This window comes from Balaenoptera physalus, assembly GCF_965194825.1.
Source record: "Balaenoptera physalus genome assembly, chromosome: 3".
Classification (NCBI taxonomy): Eukaryota; Metazoa; Chordata; class Mammalia; order Artiodactyla; family Balaenopteridae; genus Balaenoptera; species Balaenoptera physalus.
Genome location: NC_138890.1, coordinates 5,398,748 through 5,418,239, shown reverse-complemented (window position 1 = coordinate 5,418,239; position 19,492 = coordinate 5,398,748). Strand labels below are relative to the sequence as shown.

At 44.1% G+C, this 19,492-nt stretch overlaps 1 protein-coding gene across 3 annotated transcripts in view; it reads left to right on the top strand.

Moving 5' to 3' along the window:
* Positions 1–19,492, top strand: part of INSR (insulin receptor) — a 134,873-nt gene that overhangs the window by 96,983 nt on the left and 18,398 nt on the right. For 2 of the 3 annotated variants that reach the window (XM_082455397.1, XM_082455396.1), the window contains exons 10-14: positions 4,516–4,717; positions 6,688–6,723; positions 11,323–11,597; positions 13,187–13,326; positions 18,161–18,320. In XM_082455397.1, the coding sequence (XP_082311523.1) occupies positions 4,516–4,717; positions 6,688–6,723; positions 11,323–11,597; positions 13,187–13,326; positions 18,161–18,320 (813 nt within the window). The remainder of the gene's footprint in view (positions 1–4,515; positions 4,718–6,687; positions 6,724–11,322; positions 11,598–13,186; positions 13,327–18,160; positions 18,321–19,492) is intronic. The other variant, XM_082455398.1, reaches the window with a different exon arrangement.

Genomic DNA, 19,492 nt, shown 5'->3' with positions numbered 1-19,492 from the left:
AGGGGATATAGATATACATATAGCTGATTCACTTCGTTGTACAGCAGAAGCTAACACAACATTGTAAAGCAATTATACTCCAATTAAAAAATGATTAAAAATATACATACTACTGTATATAAAATAGGTGACGTAACCAACAAGGACCTACTGTATAGCACAGGGAACTATACTCAGTATCTTGTAATAACCTATAATGGAAAAGAATCTGAAAAGAAAATACTGAATCACTTTGCTGTACACCTGAAACTAACACAACATTGTAAATCAACTCCATTTCAATAAAAATTTAACGAAGAAGAAATCTAGACTAAAAAAAAAAAAAAAAAACCCAAACAATGCACATACCTTAATTAAAGAATACTTTATTGCTAAAAAAACTGCCCAATTACAATAGTAACATCCAAGATCACTGATCACAGATCACCGTAACAAATATAATAAAAATGAAGAAGTTTGAAATATTGTGAGAATCACCAAAGCGTGACACAGACATACGAAGTGAGCAAACGCTATTGGGAAAATGGCACTAATAGACTTGTTCAACGCAGGGTTGCCACAAACTTTCGATTTGTAAGAAAAACACAATAAGAGGACGAGGTCTGCCTGCCTGTTCGCATTGCTAAACATCACAGCGTGAGGACACGTTCTGAAGACTCCTGTCGAAAACAGACACTCCCCATGTCTTGGCGTCATTTCCCTCTGGAATTTTCTCCTCCTCCCCTTCCTCATCCACCTCCCCTGGTAGGGGTGTAGTCGTGTTAACCCACGCAAGACTTCCCTCCGAAGCTAGAAACACAGCCGATGTGTGGAGCGGTGATTGGCAAAGTCAGGGAAGAATTTTCGCCCCTAATTTTAGACCCTTAAGTTGTAAGGATCAGAGAAAGCAAAGAGTGATTATCTCTTCCCTCCTGGGCTTTCCATTCAAAATTTATAGTAATGACACATTTTTTTCCAGTCTCTAATCTCATTTACTTAATGGGCTTCCATCCATCTACAGGAAAAGGGAAAAATATTTGAAGCCTCAAACTAGTGTGTATAAGTTAGTTTAAGATTATTTTAAAAGTGGGTTTTAAGAAAGCCCATCAAGCTGGAGAAACAGAAGTCTTTTTTTTTCTTTAGTTGTTTTGTTTTGTTTGAGTCTATATAAAGTATTTCCACCGCCCCCCCATCCCTAGACTCTTTTGTTTTTCTATTTTTATTTTTTAAAAATTTTATTGGAGTATAGTTTATTTACAATGTTGTGTTAGTTTCAGGTGTACAGCAAAGGGATTAAGTTATACATATACCTAGATTCATTCTTTTTCAGATTCTTTTCTCATATAGGTTATCACAGGATACTGAGTACAGTTCCCTGTGCTATACAGTAGATCCTTGTTGGTTATCTGTCTCGTATACAATAGTGTGTGTGTGTTCATCCCAAGCTCCTGATTTATCCTTTAGTTGTCTTGTTGTTTTTGATTGGTTGGTCTGTATTTATTTTTCTTTAGATGTTTTGAGTTACTGGTATCCTCAGACCTTGGGGCCGCTGATGAGATATGGCTGAGGTCGGGAGCCAGAGGTCTTCTCTGACCTGCTGTAGGGCTTTGGGCAAGTCACTGAGCTTGTCACTGGCTGCCTCCTTTTGGGGAGAAGGGGCAGGAGGCCAGATAATCTCTGGGAGCTGTCCCAGCTCTAAGATCATGTGCTATATGTATGCCTGTGACCTCATCCCCCGCCTGAGCAGAGAGTTGCAAACGTGATTTATCTCCTTGGATGCTTTATATAACTTGCGAGCAAGCGAAGTCATTGGCTCAGCTGTGACCTGTTGGCCCTGCATTTGAGTAACCGAAACTGCCAGCAGCATCAGGATAGGCAATGTTTTCTTCTTCTTTTTCTTTTTCTTTCTTTCTGTCTTTCTTTTTTAGAGCAACAACTTTTATTCTGGAAGTCTGAATCTATCATTACAATATGACAATTTGACATGGTTTTATTTGTAATGATGCCAAAGTGTATGTAATTAAAAAATAAACTTACTAAGGATGGATATCGTATGATTCAACTCTTAGGAGGTCCCTAGAGGAGTCAAATCCACAGAGACAGGAAGCCGGATGGTGGGTGCCAGGGGCTGGGGGGAGGGATTGGGGAGTGAGTATTTAATGGGGACAGAGTTGCAGTTGGGGAAGAGGAGAAAGTTCTGGAAAGGGATGGTGGGGATGGTTGCACAATAATGTGAATGTATTTAATGCCACTGACTTGTACACTTAAAAATGATTAGGATGGTAATTTTTTTGTCGTGTATATTTTGCCACAATTAAAAAACCCAAATACACACACAAATTAATAAGCTTTCTAACACACACAAGATCAATAATTTACTAACCGTGCCCAGTAGTAGCTTCCTTTAGTATCACGAGTGTTTTTTTTTTCCCCAGCTTTATTGAGGTGTACTTGATAAGTAAATGGTAAGATATTTAAAGTGTAAATTGTGATGATTTTATATACATACACATTTTGAAAGGATTCTTCCCATCTAGTTAATTAATACATCTATCACCTGACATATTTATCTCTTTTTTTGGTGAGAACTTTTAGCTTCTCCTCTGATATTGAATCGTTTATTTCATTTATACAGTACAGTCTTATCAACTATACGGCTTTTTATTGTGAAATATATATAGCATAAAATTTACCATATGAACCACTTTTAAGTGTACAGTTCAGCAGCATTAAATACATTCACACTGTTGTGCAACCATCCCCAGCATCCATCTCCAGAACTTTCTCTTTTCCCAAACTGCAAACTCTGTCCCCATTAAACACTGACTCCCCACCCCCTCCCCCATCCCCTGGTGCCCGCCTTTCTACTTTGTCTCTATGCATTTGACTGTCCTAGATACCTCACTATACTTTATAGTCACAGAAAATCCATGGGGCACCAAGTGTCATGCAGAAGGGGTGACAGGTGTCAGGAGCTATGTCTATGCCTGATCAAAAGTCCCTTCCTCCCCAGAAAAAAATCAGGACCCACCCCCCCTTTTACTAAGGAAATCTGAAGTTTTTTTTTTTTTTTTTTTATCCATAATGCCATCAGTAGCCCCTCTAACAGCTAACCCACACAGGTTATTCCATGTCTATTAATAAACGTTAAGAAGAAGTATTTTTTAAGGATTTTGCAAAGCTTCCGAGTGGGTACTCACCATTCACAGGAAGATACTTTGAACTCATTGTCTAGCAGAGCCACTGAAAGGGAGAGGAAGAGATGGAATTTCCCTTGCTCAATAGACACGAGTAGGCACCCAGCATCAGGGGCATGCTTTTTGCCCTTAAGGAGTAGCCTGCATCCTCCAGGCTGTACCAGAAGTGACAGGCAGCAGGCATCCCCAGGACTGGACCTCAGGGGTCAAGACACACCAGCTGTGGTACTTAAAAAAACAGTGTGGTATTTTTAAGACCATGACCTTGAGAAGTTGTTCTTTTTTTCCTTTTTAAAAAATTCTCTTTTCTGTGCTTCTTGGAAAAAGTTCTTCCCCCAATTTCCTTTCATGTCTTTCATCCATCACTGTTGACATTTGGGGCCAGATAATTCTCTGAGGTGGGGGCTGTCTTGTGTCAGGTAAGATGTTGAGCGGCATCCCTGGTGAACACCAAAATGTCACCAGACCGTGCCCGTTGTCCTGCAGAGGGGGGTGGGGTGCAGCGCTGAATCACCCCTGCCCCGGTGAGAACCACTGCTCTGCTCTGACTTCCGTTTTCCTGAACGAATTGTAGATTCTTTCATTTGTGCTGCAAAGTTTGGTTGCTCAGTATAAACAGTGGGTCTGTAAGTCTGACCCTTAGAATTCCACTGGAGTTCTGCTCTGCCCTCTTATCCCTTGATAGTTACCTGGTTGATTGATGATTCATTCATTCAACTGTGACTTGGTCCCCAGTCCTTTTCTAATGCCACCTCCCATCATTCTCTCCCTTATCCCCTTCCAGCTACACTGGGTCCTTGGCGTCTTCTGACATGCCAAGGCAATTCCTACCTCAGGGCCTTTGCACTCGCTCTTTGCTGTCTGAATTGCTTTACACCAAGATATGTGCATGGCTCATTCTTTTACTTCCTTGGGGACTGCTTAGTGGTCACTTTCTCTGAGACATTCCCCCCCCCGAGACACCCTCTGTCCTTTCACCCCACCACCGGACCCATGGCATATGTATTTATTAGTTCATTGTGTATTCCTCCCACCCCCACGCACCTCGTCCACTGGAATGTAGGTTCTGTGAGGGCAGGGACATGCCTGGTCCCCTTCAGCATCCAGCCCTATGGGGTTGTGGTGTCTGACAGTTTCCTGCTGCACATCCACAGGCGCCTTCTCAGTTGTCAGAACCCTCCAGTGAGAGATCTTATTTTTCCCAGTAGAACTTGAACCAAGACCCTGGCCCCGAGCTCTGTCCCCTGTGCTCGACCGCTCTGAGAAGGCCCCCTTTGCTCTGCGTGTATGTATGTGTGTAGGGGGGGTGGAACTTGAGCCCTGCTCTGGCTTTCTCCAGGGTTGAAGCTGCCCTCCCGGACCTGGTCTCCACCGTTCGAGTCTGAGGGGTCCCAGAAGCACAATCAGAGTGAGTACGAAGACTCTGCCGGTGAATGCTGTTCCTGCCCGAAGACCGACTCTCAGATCCTCAAGGAGCTGGAGGAGTCCTCGTTCCGGAAAACGTTCGAAGATTACCTGCACAACGTGGTTTTCATCCCCAGGTCAGCACTTGTCATTGGCTTGGGGTCTGGGGTCCTTATTTAGGGAACAGGATGAAGTGCAGACGCAGAGGGTGGGCGGAGTCCGCGCTGAGCCACTTCCCTGGAGGGAGGGAGAGATCTTGCGATTTCAGCAAGTACCGTACCAGGAAGAGTGAATAATCGCCAAAAAAGGCAGAGCGGGGTGGGGGGGGGGAGTGTTTTAAAAAAACTCAACCTTTGCTTTCTTTCTTTCATTTATTTCTGGCAGCGTTGGGTCTTAGTTGCGGCACATGGGATCTTTGTTGAGGCATGCGGGCTTCTCTGTAGTTGTAGCGTCCAGGCTCCAGGGCGTGTGGGCTCTGCAGTTACGGTGCACGGGTTCCAGAGCACGTGGGCTCTGTAGTTTGTGGCAAGCGGGCTCTCTAGTTGAGGCGCGTGAGCTCCGTAGTGGTGGTGCACGGGCTTAGTTGTGCCACGGCATGTGGGATCTTAGTTCCCTGACTAGGGATCGAACCCGTGTCCCCTGCATTGTAAAGCGGATTCTTTACCACTGGACCACCAGGGAAGTCCCTCAAGACACTGCTTTCTGATGTCTCATGAACTCTTTACCCCAGCCTCTGGTCTCATTCTGAGTTCTGAAACGATCTCCATTAGATTACCAACAATTGATTATTATCTAATAGATGATTATAGATAATAATCAGTAATCGATATATTCAATTATTAGATTAGATGACCGAGAAGTGCCTGCCCGGCCCCATGCTTGATTTGTGGCTGAGTCTCAAGTTCAGTGCATTCTCTTTTTAAAATCTGTGTAACCTTCTTATCCTTCCAGAACTTTCCATGACCTCTTAAAAAACTCCAGAGCTTCTCCTATTTAAATATTTTTCCTTTAGTGAGTGAAGGGGCTTGCTTGCTGATGTACATCTGATCTACAGAGAGGGTTTGCCTTAAACATGATTCTGTTTTTTCATACTTCTTTACCTTTCCTGCAAGCAGAGACACTTAGGTAGAATGCAAATTTCTGTGGGTCACAGGTTATTTTACCTCTCTCGGTGCCTTCAGTTTATTCATCTGAAGAGTGGAGAGAAAAATAGATTCTGTTTTTTAGGATTGTGAGATTATACGAGTTATATGGGGATTCTCAACCTTGGCGCTATTGACATTTGGAGCCAGATCATTCTCTGGGGTGGGACCATCTGTGTGTTGTAAGATGTTGAGCAGCATCTCTGGCCTCCGGCCACTAGATGGCAGTAGCACTGCATCTTATGAGTTCATGAATTTGTACAGTAACCCACTGAAGCCCTTGCCATCTCCTTTTTAGGGGTCCAAAGCCTGTGGTTTTGTTTGTTTGTTTGTTTTTTGCTTATGAATGAGTCTGCCCAGGTTTTTAATCAAATGTGTGCTGAGGGCTTTCAGCTGCCCCTCCCTCTCCACTCTTGACCTCCCCCTCCCGCCACGGACTTCACCAGAAGGCTACTCAGAAATGTCCAATACAATTGGCCATTTCCAAAGTATATCGACACACCCCCGCCCTCCAAATTTACATCAGGATAAAACAAGATTCTAAAATGCATCTCTTCAAAGGCCCAGCAATGCTCCTGGTAGAGGTTTCCCCAGAACCATCAATATATAACATTTCTTCGTTTCTCTTTCTTGCATTCTTATCTGACCCCGAGTCCAAAAGAGCACTAAATAGCACAGCCCAGGCCTGGAGAAAGTTACTGTTTTACCTGTTAAAACGCTGCCAGACTTTAGGATAATGGCTGGGTCAGTTGTGAGGTTTAAAAGTGGTGTTAAGTTGGACATCCCATGGGAACCCCAGATGACCAGGTCTCTGGGGGCTGTTTTCTCTGCTTTCCCCCCTGCCCCCCACCCCCAGCCCCTGGCTGTGTTCTCCGCATCTGCCGGGGAAGGTGTGGTTCAAGTGATGGGAACAAGTGGTCCATGGTCCAGGGCTGTCCTCAAAGCGGCTGGTTTTGTTTTCACAGAAAATCCTCTTCAGGCCCTGTTGCCAAGGACACTAGGTACGACTCACCTGTGGGACGTAGGCGTGGCCCGCGGGGGCTGCACGGCGCGGGGCCAGTGGGCCAGCGGGTCAGGAAGCATGTTGTGCCCCTTTGAGACCCCAGGGGCTGCTGTGCCGCGACCAGGCGCTTCACAAATTCACACGTTAAGTTCCTTCACCCTGAAATGGGATCTGGGCGTGAATGTGGGGGGGGGGGGAAATCCTAACTAACACACTCTTACTAAAACATAGAATCGAGGGCGTACTTTCTGGGCACCTCCTAGGTGCCGCCCATTTTTTCCTCCGTGCATTTACTAACTACACATTTATTTAGCTAGCCTACCGCGCGTGCAGACCAGTGCCCGGCACCCAGAGTCGAAACCGCTTAGCGGCAGGTAGTGGGGAAGGCTGATCTGGGAGCGGAACATTTTTATTGGGGGTGACAAGTGCGGGATGACAGGTGTGCTGAGTCCCTCAATTCCACTGAGGATAGTCAAGGATGCTCGCCTTTGACGTGTGTCTTAAAGAATCAACTATGCTTCAATATTAAAAAAAAAAAGAAAAAAGAAAGAAAAGAAAAGAAAAAGAAAAAGAATTAAGCGGGGGGGCGTGTCCTGGAGGAGAGTACAGGCAGAGAGAACTTGGGCAAAGGCAAGTCGGTGGAAAGAATCCTGGACTCTTGGGAAGAACAGGAGAGACTGGAAAGGCAGGGTAGGGGCCATGCGGAGGGACTTTATTCTTCCAGCAGAGGGTTTATTTATTTATTTTTAGGCCGTGTGCGGGCCCGATCTGCCCCCTAGTGGTCATTAGGAATATAATCTGTAGTAAAGAAAGGTCTAGAAATTTGAAGTCTTGATCCAGATGAGAGTTTATCAATGTCAGACCTTTTGCCATTTGGGGCCAGATCATTCTCAGCTGTGGGGACTGCCCCGTGTATTGTAGAATGAGCAGTATCCTCGGTCTCTACCGCTTTGAAGCCAGTGTCACACCGTACCCCAAATAGTGACAACCAAAACTGTCTCCAGACAGGCCAAATGTCCCCTTGGTGGTAGGACCATGAGCAGAGTCTCTCCTAGTTGAGAACCACTGGTCTAATGTGAGACTGTGGGATAATAAAGTGCTGTGTATGTAGGGAGAGAGAGAAGTCAGTTGATGCTTTGTCATGGGGGTGTCTTTCATGACCACGTGGTCTTTTTGGGTATAATCCTTCGGGTGTATGCATATTTAGTCTGTTTGAGACCATTTATGTTTCCCTTTGTTCAGATATCAACTTCTCAGCGGTTATTCACGAGGCACCAGTGTCTCTGTCATATTTGGAAGGCCCATCTGTGCTTGTACAGAAATGTTCTGAACCTTGCTAATATGCGTGCATCTTTGGTTTAATAGCTTTGGTTTCCATTCAAGAATGTCATTGGTCTTTTCACACAAAAAGACCACAAAGAAAATCTTAGCGAGTACTCCCGAAGTAGGGTTTGATTTCTGACTACGGCGCGAAAAAAACTAAAGGTAAACTTCAAAAGATTGAACAGAAAACTCTACTTCCTGGTGATTAAAAGTGGATCACTTAGACTTCTGTTGGGTGAAAGTCGAAATGGAAACTTTCATTAAAAACCATTTGGAAAATAACGGAGACGTGAACATCACATACCTTCACTTGTAGAATATTGCCAAAGCTGGACTTTGTTGCAAATTAGTAGACTTAAATGGTAAATTAAGAAAAAGCTTTAAAATGTAAGATATAATGTATTAGGAAGGGAGGGGAAAATCAATATAGCTTAACTTGTGGTAAATGTAATCAAAGGGAGATACCCACAAATAACTAGAAGAAGGTGATGTAAAACTGAAATCTGACAAAGATTTTACTATGTTGAAGTCTATGGATAATCATGAGCTATTAGATTTGAAACTTTCAGAGAGGTGAGAAATTTTAACTTGTCCAAGCTAATTCAAGAAGAAGCAGAAAGATATCCTAATAACCTTGGGAAAAGACTAAAAAAAAAAGTGTCAATTAATTTCTTCAAAAAAAAAAAAAAACAAGGCCCCAGGCTTGGAGAGTTTTATAGTTGAGTTCTTTCACACTCTCAAAGAGCAACTATTTTCTGTAATACAGAAACTTTTCCAGAGCATAGAAATCTATGGAAAGTCTTCCCAGTTCATTTGATAAAACTAACGTAGAACCCCTTAGCAGAACCTGACAAAGATGCTATGTTGAAAGAAAACCCAGGACCAGCTAATATGGGATTTTAGATCCACATGTCCTAAATAAAACACTGTGCTGGCAATATCATTTATCTCACAGTGCAAGGATGGTTCAAGATCAGGCATTCTGCTAATAGAATCGAATTCATTAAGAGGTCCAGTGAGGAAAATCACAATAATCTCATTCAATAACATTTATTAAAAATTACTAATTTAGAGAAAGGGAGGGGAAGGGGCCTTTTATAAAACTAGGAATAGATAACTTCTGCAACAAGATAAATATTACCTGGATGAAACCAACAGCCGAGCTAACATCTTTCTTAAAACTATTCCTGTTAGCTTTGGAAGGAAGCCAATCTCATCATTACTAAGGAACATTTCTCTGGGTATCTAGCCAATGCAGTCATACAGAAATTAGAATTGTAAGGAATGGATTGTGGGAAATAAAATCATTGATATTTTCAGGTATTCTAGTGCAAGGGTAGGCAGACTACCTGTTTTTGTCAATGAGTTTTATCCGAACGTAGCCACGCCCATTTGTTTACATTGTGTCAGTGGCTGTTTTCAAGCTGCCATGGCTTGAAAGCCATCGGAAGTTGAATAGTTGTGACAAAAATCCCATGTCCCACAAAACCCTAAATATTTACTCTCTAGCACGTATGGGAAAAGTTTGCTGACCCTTTTTCAAGTATGTTCCTTGAAAACCTAAGAAAATCAACCCTGAAACTCTTAGAATGAGAGTTTGGGAAAGTAGGTACAATAGAAAGAAACAAAAATGCAGTAGATATACTAGCAACAATTAAAACATAAATCAGGGGAAAGGTCCCTTTCATGATTGCCCTAAAACCTTAGTAATCCCATCTAAAATTACCTGTAAAGGAAAAAAAATTATTTAAATTGCTGAGATATAAACTTACATAGATAAATGTGAAAGATTGTTTCAAATCATTTCAAGAAAACTCACTGGCACACAGCAAACCAGGGTGAATCGATAAAGGATTAATGTCCTTTGTGAATGAACAGCTCAGGAATAGGAAAGAGGAAGGCCCTAGAACTTCATAGAAAGGATGGACAAAGGGTGGACAAATCCTTAGTGAAACACAAAAGAATCAATGAAGGACAAAAGACTTTACACTCAGCAGTACACAGACGTGCAAATAAAGCAGTAGAGTAATGCTTAAAAAATTTCTTTCCTCAGGTTGAAAATCTGAAAAAGAAAAATCAAAACAAAACAAAAACTCCTTTTAACCCTCAACGTTGCTGAGATTATCCTGATGTGTAGTTTCATGCGTTACTGGTGAGACCACAGTCAATACAAAGGGTCTGGAGGATAGAAGTTTAGCCATACGTGTAAAGAGGCATAACCTAGTGATTGCTCTTCTCAGAATCTACTTCTAGGAACTAATAAGACAATCAGATGATGATCAAATTAATATTTATAATAACAAAAAATTAAGAATGTGCTTACATTAAAAAATAAGAGGATGACTAAATTATGGCTCACGTATTAAATGGAATGTTCTACAGTTTTCCAGGTTTTCTGCAATGAGCATGTGGTACTTTCATAACAAGGAGGGAAAACCTTTACATTGAAAAAGAAAAAATGTAAATTCTGTCCTACTTCAAACATTATGTTTTCAGGAAAATATTTGAGAATGCTTCTAATACAAGTGAGCAAAGTGGATTATAAAACTAGCTTGATCCCCATCATACCCATACATAATAAAAATAATTGCCTAAAGGACACAGTGGGCAGCAGAATAATGAGTAAATTCAAATTTTCTTTATACCTTTTTTTGGGATTTATATATTTTTTAGGCTATTAACATTTTTCTTCATATATCTTTTTAAGGGGGAAAATGTGCCAATCGCATAGACATTTTTTGAGTTACCGTTAGCAACCTGAGTGATAAGATTCTTTTACCAAGAATTGAAGTATAATCACTTAGATTATGCAGGTGTCCTAAAGGGTCATAGGATCAGAAGAAGCATTTCTCCTGATTAAACTGGTGATGTTGTCAAATAGCTTGGACCATTTGGCAGGGCTTCCTGAAAAGCTAGACTCTTACACGCTTTTGGCATCTTATTTTTAACACTGACCCTGGCTGGGCTATTAACCTGCAAAATGATAATCTGAAATCAAGCATGTGGAGGGGAATATTGGTGTGTCTCCTATCGATGGTCCTGGAGCCCTCCCCCCCCCCACTCCCCTCTTGGGGTGCACCTGCCTGACATGATGCCTATGAGGGCATCTTGAAAACTGCTCTGGGTTGTAATTCCTGGAAATTAACATTGTAATCCACACTCCCCCTGGAATCTCACTGCACCGCAGTCTTTGGTTTTAAGCCTTTTACTCTCCGGCAGCATTTTTTAAAAGATGGTGATTGCCTGACCGTGTGTGTTCTATTGTCGTTGACAGGCCATCGAGGAAACGCAGGGCCCTTGGTGATGTGGGGAATGTGACAGCGGCCGTGCCCACCATTCCGGGATTCCCCAATACGTCCTCAACCAGCGCACCTACGAGCTCAGAGGAGCACAGACCATTCGAGAAAGTGGTGAACAAGGAGTCTCTGGTCATCTCTGGCCTGCGTCACTTTACTGGCTATCGCATTGAGCTGCAGGCTTGCAACCAAGATTCCCCCGAGGAGAGGTGCAGTGTGGCTGCATATGTCAGTGCCAGGACCATGCCCGAAGGTGGGTCAGCTCACATCGTGGGGCCAAGAGACCCAGGCTGACCAAGGAAAAGCCTTCCACCCTCTAGTCAGCATATATGTGACTTTAACTTATTTGCCTTAATCATTTTTCATTTCCCCCCAGCTTTACTGAGATGTAACTGATGTATAACATTGTGTAAATTTAAGGGGTACAATGTGTCGGTGTGCTACACTTGCATATTGCAAAAGCATTACCGCAGTAGCGTTAGCTAACATCTCCATCAGGGCACACAGTTACCATTTCTTTTTTTGTGGTGAGACCATTTAAGATCTACTCTCTTAGCAGCTTTCAAGTATGTGATACGGTATTATTAGCTGTAACCACCATGCTGTACGTTAGATCCTCAGAACTTATTCAGCTTATCACTGGGAGTTTGTACCCTTTGACCACCATCCCCCCATTTCCCTCACCCCCCGCCCCTGGGAACCACCATTCTACTCTCTGTTTCTGTGAGTCCAGCTTTTTTATCATCCACGTATAAGTTAGATCATACACTATGCGTCTTTCTCTGTCTGGCTTATTTCACTTAACATGATGCCCTCAAGGTCCATCCGTGTTAACCTATCTTATTTTATAATTATATGAGTCATCATAACCATTATATAAACTTCAGAAAGTACACACGAGCCATGAGAAAAATAAAGTAAAATTAAGGAATACGTATATAGCGTATCAGGGTTCTCCAGAGAAACAGAACCAACAGTGTAACTGAAAGTGGGGGTCCGGCTGCTCGCTGCTCAAAAGCCAATAAAGAGGCAAGGTTGGTGGAAAGGAAAATTTGCTTTATTTTGGATGCTGGCAACTGGGGGGTGAGGGGAGGGCGGACACTTGTCCAAAGGCCAACTCCCTCCCAATGGCAGTCAGTGGGCAAGAGCTTTTATAGGCGGAGGGAGGGAGCTCCATGCAGTCAGCTCTCACAGTCATCTTGAAATTGGTCATCAGTGGTCTGACCAGCGTCATCTTGATTGTTTTAAGTATGGTTAGTCTTTAGTTCCAGGGCTGGTTTGTTTCCATTTCTTTGAGGCCAATTCTCGGAATTGTGGCGGCTTATGTCATGGGTACAGTCTGGTCATCATGTAGTCAACGTCTCCACCTGGTGAGGGTTTCAGTATCTATAAGACAGCTCACAGGACATGGCTCAGAATAGTATCTATAGCCCTTGAGAAGGAACTAAAGGTCCTTGACTTTGCTTAATGACTAAACTATTATTATTTGGTCTCCTTTGACTGTTTTCCTTTGTTTCTGCATTTTCTCCCTTCTCTGATTAAACTTATTCTTTGGCTAAAGTTTTTCCACAGACAAAAGGCAGGCGGAGGACATGGGGGACACAGACCATAGGGCCCTGCTCCGTTTCAACAGGGTGTGACATAGATCAGTTGATTGATAGACAGACAGACATAAATATGTAGAGAATCCCATGTGACGAGCTTTATATGTCCGTTCTCCAATAAGGGAAACGGAGCACAAGAAAGTTACATACCCAGTTTAAGGTCACTCAGCTGCTAAGTGGTGGAGGTGGGATTTGATCCGGGGATCGGGTCGCTGCCTCTAACCACTGCTCCTTACAGCCAAGGCAGATGATATTGTTGGCCCCGTGACCCACGAAATCTTCGAGAACAACGTCGTTCACTTGATGTGGCAGGAGCCCAAGGAACCCAACGGTCTGATCGTGCTGTACGAAGTGAGTTATCGACGATACGGCGAAGAGGTAAGATCCTTGACGCCTGGGGATGTGCCTTCAAGGCTGTCATTGGTACCTCCTTCTTCTTCTTAAATTCTGGCTCTTGTGCTTCTCTCATTAGGTGCTTTGTCATGAGGACCCAAAGCCTTGATATATGACTTTCCAGGGAGATGGGTCAGAAATGCCAGCTTACAAATTTTATTGTAGCTAAACTATCCCCAGGACTTACCGTGTGCCCTATGCATGCTAAATGCTTAATACACGGTATCTCATTTATCCTATTTTACCATTTCTAAGATGTGATAAGATGCCCTGTTATTCTTACAGACCGCTAAGAGAGGAAAAGCTGTTGCCAATTCTAATTGTAAGATGCGTTCCAATTTCAGAAGTGTCAAAATGTGAAAATAATATGTCTCTCCGGACCAATGAAGTGCAATAAATCCTCAGAATAACCCAAATGAGCTTGGTACTGACTGAGGCATCCAGAATTTAAGTTGCATCCAAGGTTTATAAGAATAGAGTCAGGATTCAAACCCAAGACTATCTGATGCTCTAATCCAGGGGTTGGCAATTTTTTTCTGTAAAGGGCCAGATAGGAAACATGTTTGGCTTTGTGGTGAGATGGGGTCTGATGCAAATACTCAACTCTGCCTTTGCATTGTGAAAGCTGCCGTGTAGACAATACGTAAATGAAGGGGTATGGTTGTGTGCCAATAAAACTTTATTTGCAAAAACAGGCAGCAAGCAGGCTGGGATTTGCTGGTCCCTGCTCTAAGCCTGTAACCACTGTGGGGCAGGTCTCTATCCCCAGAAAGGGCTTGGGGTCTACACCTGTCAAGAGAGGCACTGCTGGGGCTTGGACCTGATTAAGGATATTTCTCCCCTTTACTGGGTGACTTCAGGCAGATGTCAAGTCACCTTCCTGAGTTTGACCCAGAGGGTGTACCCTGCCATCAATTGAGCCCTTTGCAATGATCTGTTTATACCTCACAATGAGGGAAAATCTGCTAGTGTCTCCATTGACGGCTGAGAGAATGGAAATCTGGGGAGCTGAATAGACTTTCTCAAGGTCATACACCCAACACTCAAACCCAGATCCTTGGGCTGTGGCGCCTGCCGTCGGCCATTAAGGGTGATCACGTTGTTCAGAGGTCATTTTCTGTGAGGGGCCAGGGAGTTCATATTTTCAGCTTTGGGAACCGTACAGTCTTGGATCAACTGCTCAACTCTGCTGTCATAGCTCCAAAGCAGACACAGACATTACGACAATGAATGGGAGTAGCTGTGTGCTAATAAAACTTTATTTACAAAATCAAGCAGTGGAATGGATTCAGCCTGCGGGCCCTAGTTTGCCAACCCCTAACAGAGGTTGTCGCAAAGCCGTCCGACTTCTTGGAACTTTGAGGGAGACTCATCCTGTAACCAGGTGGGCAGAGCTTGGCTTCCCCAAGCCAGAGAGGACAGATGGACCTCTACTCTGTTGATCCTTCCTGGGACCACATCTCTTGATGTCCAAATATTCAGCTTTGATGATGATTTAGAACTGAAATCTGCAAACTATCATCTGTGGGCCAAATCTGACCCTCGGCCTGTTTTTATATGTCCTGCAGAGCGTTGTCAAAAGAAACAAGGAAAAATGTGCACCAGCGTGAGTCCAGTGGCCAAGCCCAGCATCAGTATAGGAGGGGAGCCCTCAGGGGTGTATAAAGAGAGACATGATTCATAGGGAGCCATTATTGCAGAGTTTATTTAATATCTTATCCCATATATATCAATCCCATATGTTCTAAGGAAATAATTCAAATTTGGGGTGGTGGTAAAGCTTTATGCATAAGATTTTCACCACTAGCAAAAAGTGCAAGCCACTAGATGTCTCTCCATTGGAGAATGGATACATAGAGGATGGTATATCCATAAAACTCGTGGATGTACAGCCCTTTAAAATGATGTTGGGGGTGACCATTGTCCAGTATAATGTAGAGGTTGAGATTACAGGCTCTGGATTTGAGATCTTCCAAGCTGTTATTCTTCATCTTCCACCAGCAGCCAATAAACACCGCTGCCCACCCCCCCCACTGCCCCATCCAAAGTAGCTTATGACAAAAGGGAAGCTTATTAGCTCCCATACTGAACAGTTGAAGGAGATCAGGCAGAGCTGGATCCAGAATTCCTTTGGATCTGTTCCATCTCAAGAGGTCCCTGCAGTGATCCCAGCAGCCTCTGGTTGTCCTGTGATTTTAGTGGTTCCAATCTTCATATCCTCTCAGTGCCAAGCCTAGAGGAAGAGAGAGTCTGTGTCCCAGCATTTCCAGCCATGCTGAGGTCACGTGACACCCAATCATACGACCGTGACAGTGCTGTGTGCTGATTGGCTCAGGCACGAGGGTTTTAAAATAACAGCTTAATTGAGGTACATTCACATACCATAAAATACACCCATTTAACACAAACAATTCAATGATTTTTAATATAGTCACAGTTGTGCAACCATCACCACAGTTGCAGAATATTTTCATCACCCAGCAAAGAAAGCCCACCTCCTTAGCCATCAACCCTCAGTCTTCCCTGCTTCCTACTCCTCCGGCCCCTGGCAATCACTAATCTGCTTTCTGTCTCCATGGAGACAGGTCTGTGCTACTGAGGCCCACTCATCCCCATTTGCCTGGAATTTCCCAGGTTTGAGCTTTGAAGTCCTGCATCCCAGGATAATCTGGGTAAACTGGGACAGTTGTTCCCGTTCTGGGATCGGACCCAACCCTACCTTCTCGCGCCGCCTTCACTGGCCCCGCCTCTCTCGTTCCTGTTGCCAGGAAGAATCCTCGTCACCAATCTCCGCCATCACCTCTGCCCTGCATAGCCCGACCCTGATCCTAGACACACGAGCCCCTATTTGCTCTTTAGGGGAACAGAGGGACAGAGGGAAAATTAGGAGTGAGAGGTTACAATATGTTAAAAGAAACAAAAACCTATAAGCGAAACTGGGCGATTATCTCCATTTTCCATAATTGTCTAACATCGCTTTGATAAAGTAAAAAGTAATATAAAAAAACTATTTTTATACCGTTTGTGCTGTTGGGATATGATTTTGCTAGTTTCACAAAATTCTCTCCAGCATTTGGTGGGAGGTCCTTTTTTCCCCTTATTTGCTAGTTTAACAGCCAAAATCACCTCTAGCTGCATTGTTTTTGATTCTGCCTCTCCTTGCACCTTGCATTTGAGTCATTTTCCCCCTCACCACTTCCCTTCCCACCTTGGGGGACCCTGGTACCAGGGACCACCCCCATCCTGGAAAGAGCATCGATTTTCAGTTTTTATGCACTTATATCCTTTGCTTCAGTACGTTTTTGCAGTTTTGAGCTGTTTGTTTTTTCTTTTTTTCTCTTGTTTGCACAAACTTCTATAATTGGCTTCGTCACTCTTCATCAGATTTGCTTCTTGTTTTGCTTTTTATTTTGCTTTTTTGGTGTCTATGGAGAGAGCTGCCCCTAGCTCCTTCCATCATGCTCCCTTCTCCGTCCCCACCCCTCGAGGTACATGACCAGCACTGTAGGATGTATTTCCCCTTTATCCCGGATAGCAGCTACCTTTGGTTTCTATATTTGCTTATTTGTCCCTTTCCACTTGGTGACTCATTCTACTTGGAAGAACCTTTGGACTAGACTTCCCCACCCCTGCCGCCAGCACGATCTGTTTTCTTGCTGTTATTGTCACATGATAAGCACGGGAGTTTTTATGTTTCTCTGTCTCTCCACTCCTTCCTGAAATTTTCCAGTCCAGTTCTCTGCATGCACTATTAGCCTGGAGCTGTTTTGGAAAGTTTTCAAAATCTGGCCGATGTTTGCAGGTTTCGTGGTCATATTTCCCAGTGAGCCTCACGCCTTTCCTAATAAGCTCTGGGTTTCTTTCTTTTTACATGTTTCTTGCTGGGACATGTATGCTTTACTTATCTCCTCTCTTCTTGCCAGACATTTAAGTAGATCCCAACTCTTTTAATGATGGTAAAATAAATCAAAAGGCAAGGAAGGTGTTTTAAAATTTGTCCTTAAGACATTAAGCCCATGTAACCGGTTGGCTCTTAGGTGATTTAGGTGATCTGGGTCCCTTTTTTTCTGACCTTCTGGAGTCCTGGTGAAAATATCCCATGGTGGTTTCAAGGAGAGGTTTGGAGCCAGACAGTTTTGGGTTCAAGGGCTTCCCTGCCACTTACCAGCTACGAGATCTGGGACAAATCATTTCAGCTCCCCAATCAGGGGAGGGCAAACTATTTATGTAAAACTTGTTTTTGTGCAGCTCGTGAGCCAAGAATCACTTCCACATCTTCAAATGGTTGAAAAGAATCCAAAGAAGAATAGCATCTCTTGACATGTGTAAATTTCTACAAAGTTCAGCTTTCAGCATCCACCGTGTTTTGTGGGCACACAGCCACGTTCATTTGTTTATGGATGTTATAGATTCAGGATTCAGGATCCATCTCTGGCTGCTTTCGAGCTATGATGGCCGGGTTGAGTTGGTGACAGTGACCGTCTGGCCCCCTTGAAGCCAAAAATATTTACTCTCTGGCCCTTTACAGCAAACGTTTGCCAGACCTCCACCCCAAGCCTCAGTTTTCTTGTTTCTAACATAAGGCTAAGCATGAGGTGGTTATAAGAATTAAATGACATGATCTGAGCCACATACTTGGCTGTGGTTTAGGAAGATTGGCTGTTATCACGTATCATGTATCAATGATAACCTCTCTCTCTGTGCCTTACCCATAGAGCTAAGGTTCTGTAACTCCTCGAGTCTCAAAGTCACTTGCCTATTGCAGTGTTTGTGCCTAACTCCGTCTGTGTCATTTCTGAGTGGGATCCTTGTCTTCTAGGAGCTGCACCTCTGCGTCTCCCGCAGGCATTTTGCTCTGGAGCGGGGCTGCAGGCTGCGTGGTCTGCCACCCGGGAATTACAGTGTGCGAGTTCGGGCCACCTCCCTGGCGGGCAATGGCTCCTGGACGGAAGCCACCTATTTCTACGTCACAGACTATTGTAAGTCTGCACGGCCACTTCGACTGGTAGGGTCTGTGCTTGGTGCTGAACACGGCAGAACATTTCAAAGGATGGTTGGGGAAACATGGAGGCTGTGGGTACTGGCTCTGTCTTGACTCCTGGGTCCAACGGCTGCTGCTGTGTGACCAGGGCAAGAGGCATGCCCTCTCTGAGCCTACACTTCCTCATCTGACCATGGATATAATACTAGGACCACCTCTGGAGGTGAAGGGACGTTTCAGTGACATCATGAATGTCAAGTGGCTGGCACAGGGCATATCTGGTAAACACATTAGCTCCTGTTACTGGTGTCTTCATCTTTGTTTTTAGGTAGGCCATAACCTCCAAGGGAGGATGTGGGCGCTTATCTGCTCAGCCTTGGGTGTGCTCTTGGCCTGCAAGCAGGAAGTGCTGCCATTGGGTGAGCTGGACACGCTGTGGACAGTAGGGTGAGGAGAGGTGGGGAGAGCTGAGCTGGTTAGGGAGTGCTTCCTGGAAGTGGTGATATCTTGGGGGAAACTAGAAGAATGTATGAGTTGGGGCAGAAGATGTTCAGCCCGACATGCGGTAGGAACCCAGATACTTGGAAGGAAGGGAGATTCTAGACCAGGAGGAGTGGGAACTTGGGTGGGAACGTCAGTGTTCTGACACCACCCAGATATATAGCACTACAATTCTGATGCTTTCCACTGGAGTTAGCACAGACTCTACAAATTAAAAAGAGCATAGTTCCCACCAAGACTGCCCTCACCTCAGATGCCAGATGCAAGTTTTGGGGGTTCTCCAGGCCCCCTGCACTTCTGACTGACTGGCTACAAATTTGGGTGTTATCACAGCCCCATCAGATTTGATCATTTGCTAGAATGGCTCACAGAACTCAGGAAAATGCTATATGACAATGACAGTTTTATTACAAAGGATGTAAGTCAGGACCACCCAAAGAAAGAGCCCCATAGGGTGGAGGCTAGGAGGGTCCTGGACACGGCTCCTGTGTCTTCTCCCCATGGAATCAGGACACATCACCTCCTGGTATACTGATGTGTTCACCAGCCAGGAACCAAAGCCTCTGAGCTTTGGTGAACTGAGTTTTTATTGGGGTTTCACTACACAGATGTGATCGGTTGAAGCACTGACCACATGATTGAACTCCATCTCCAACCCCTCCCCCTGTC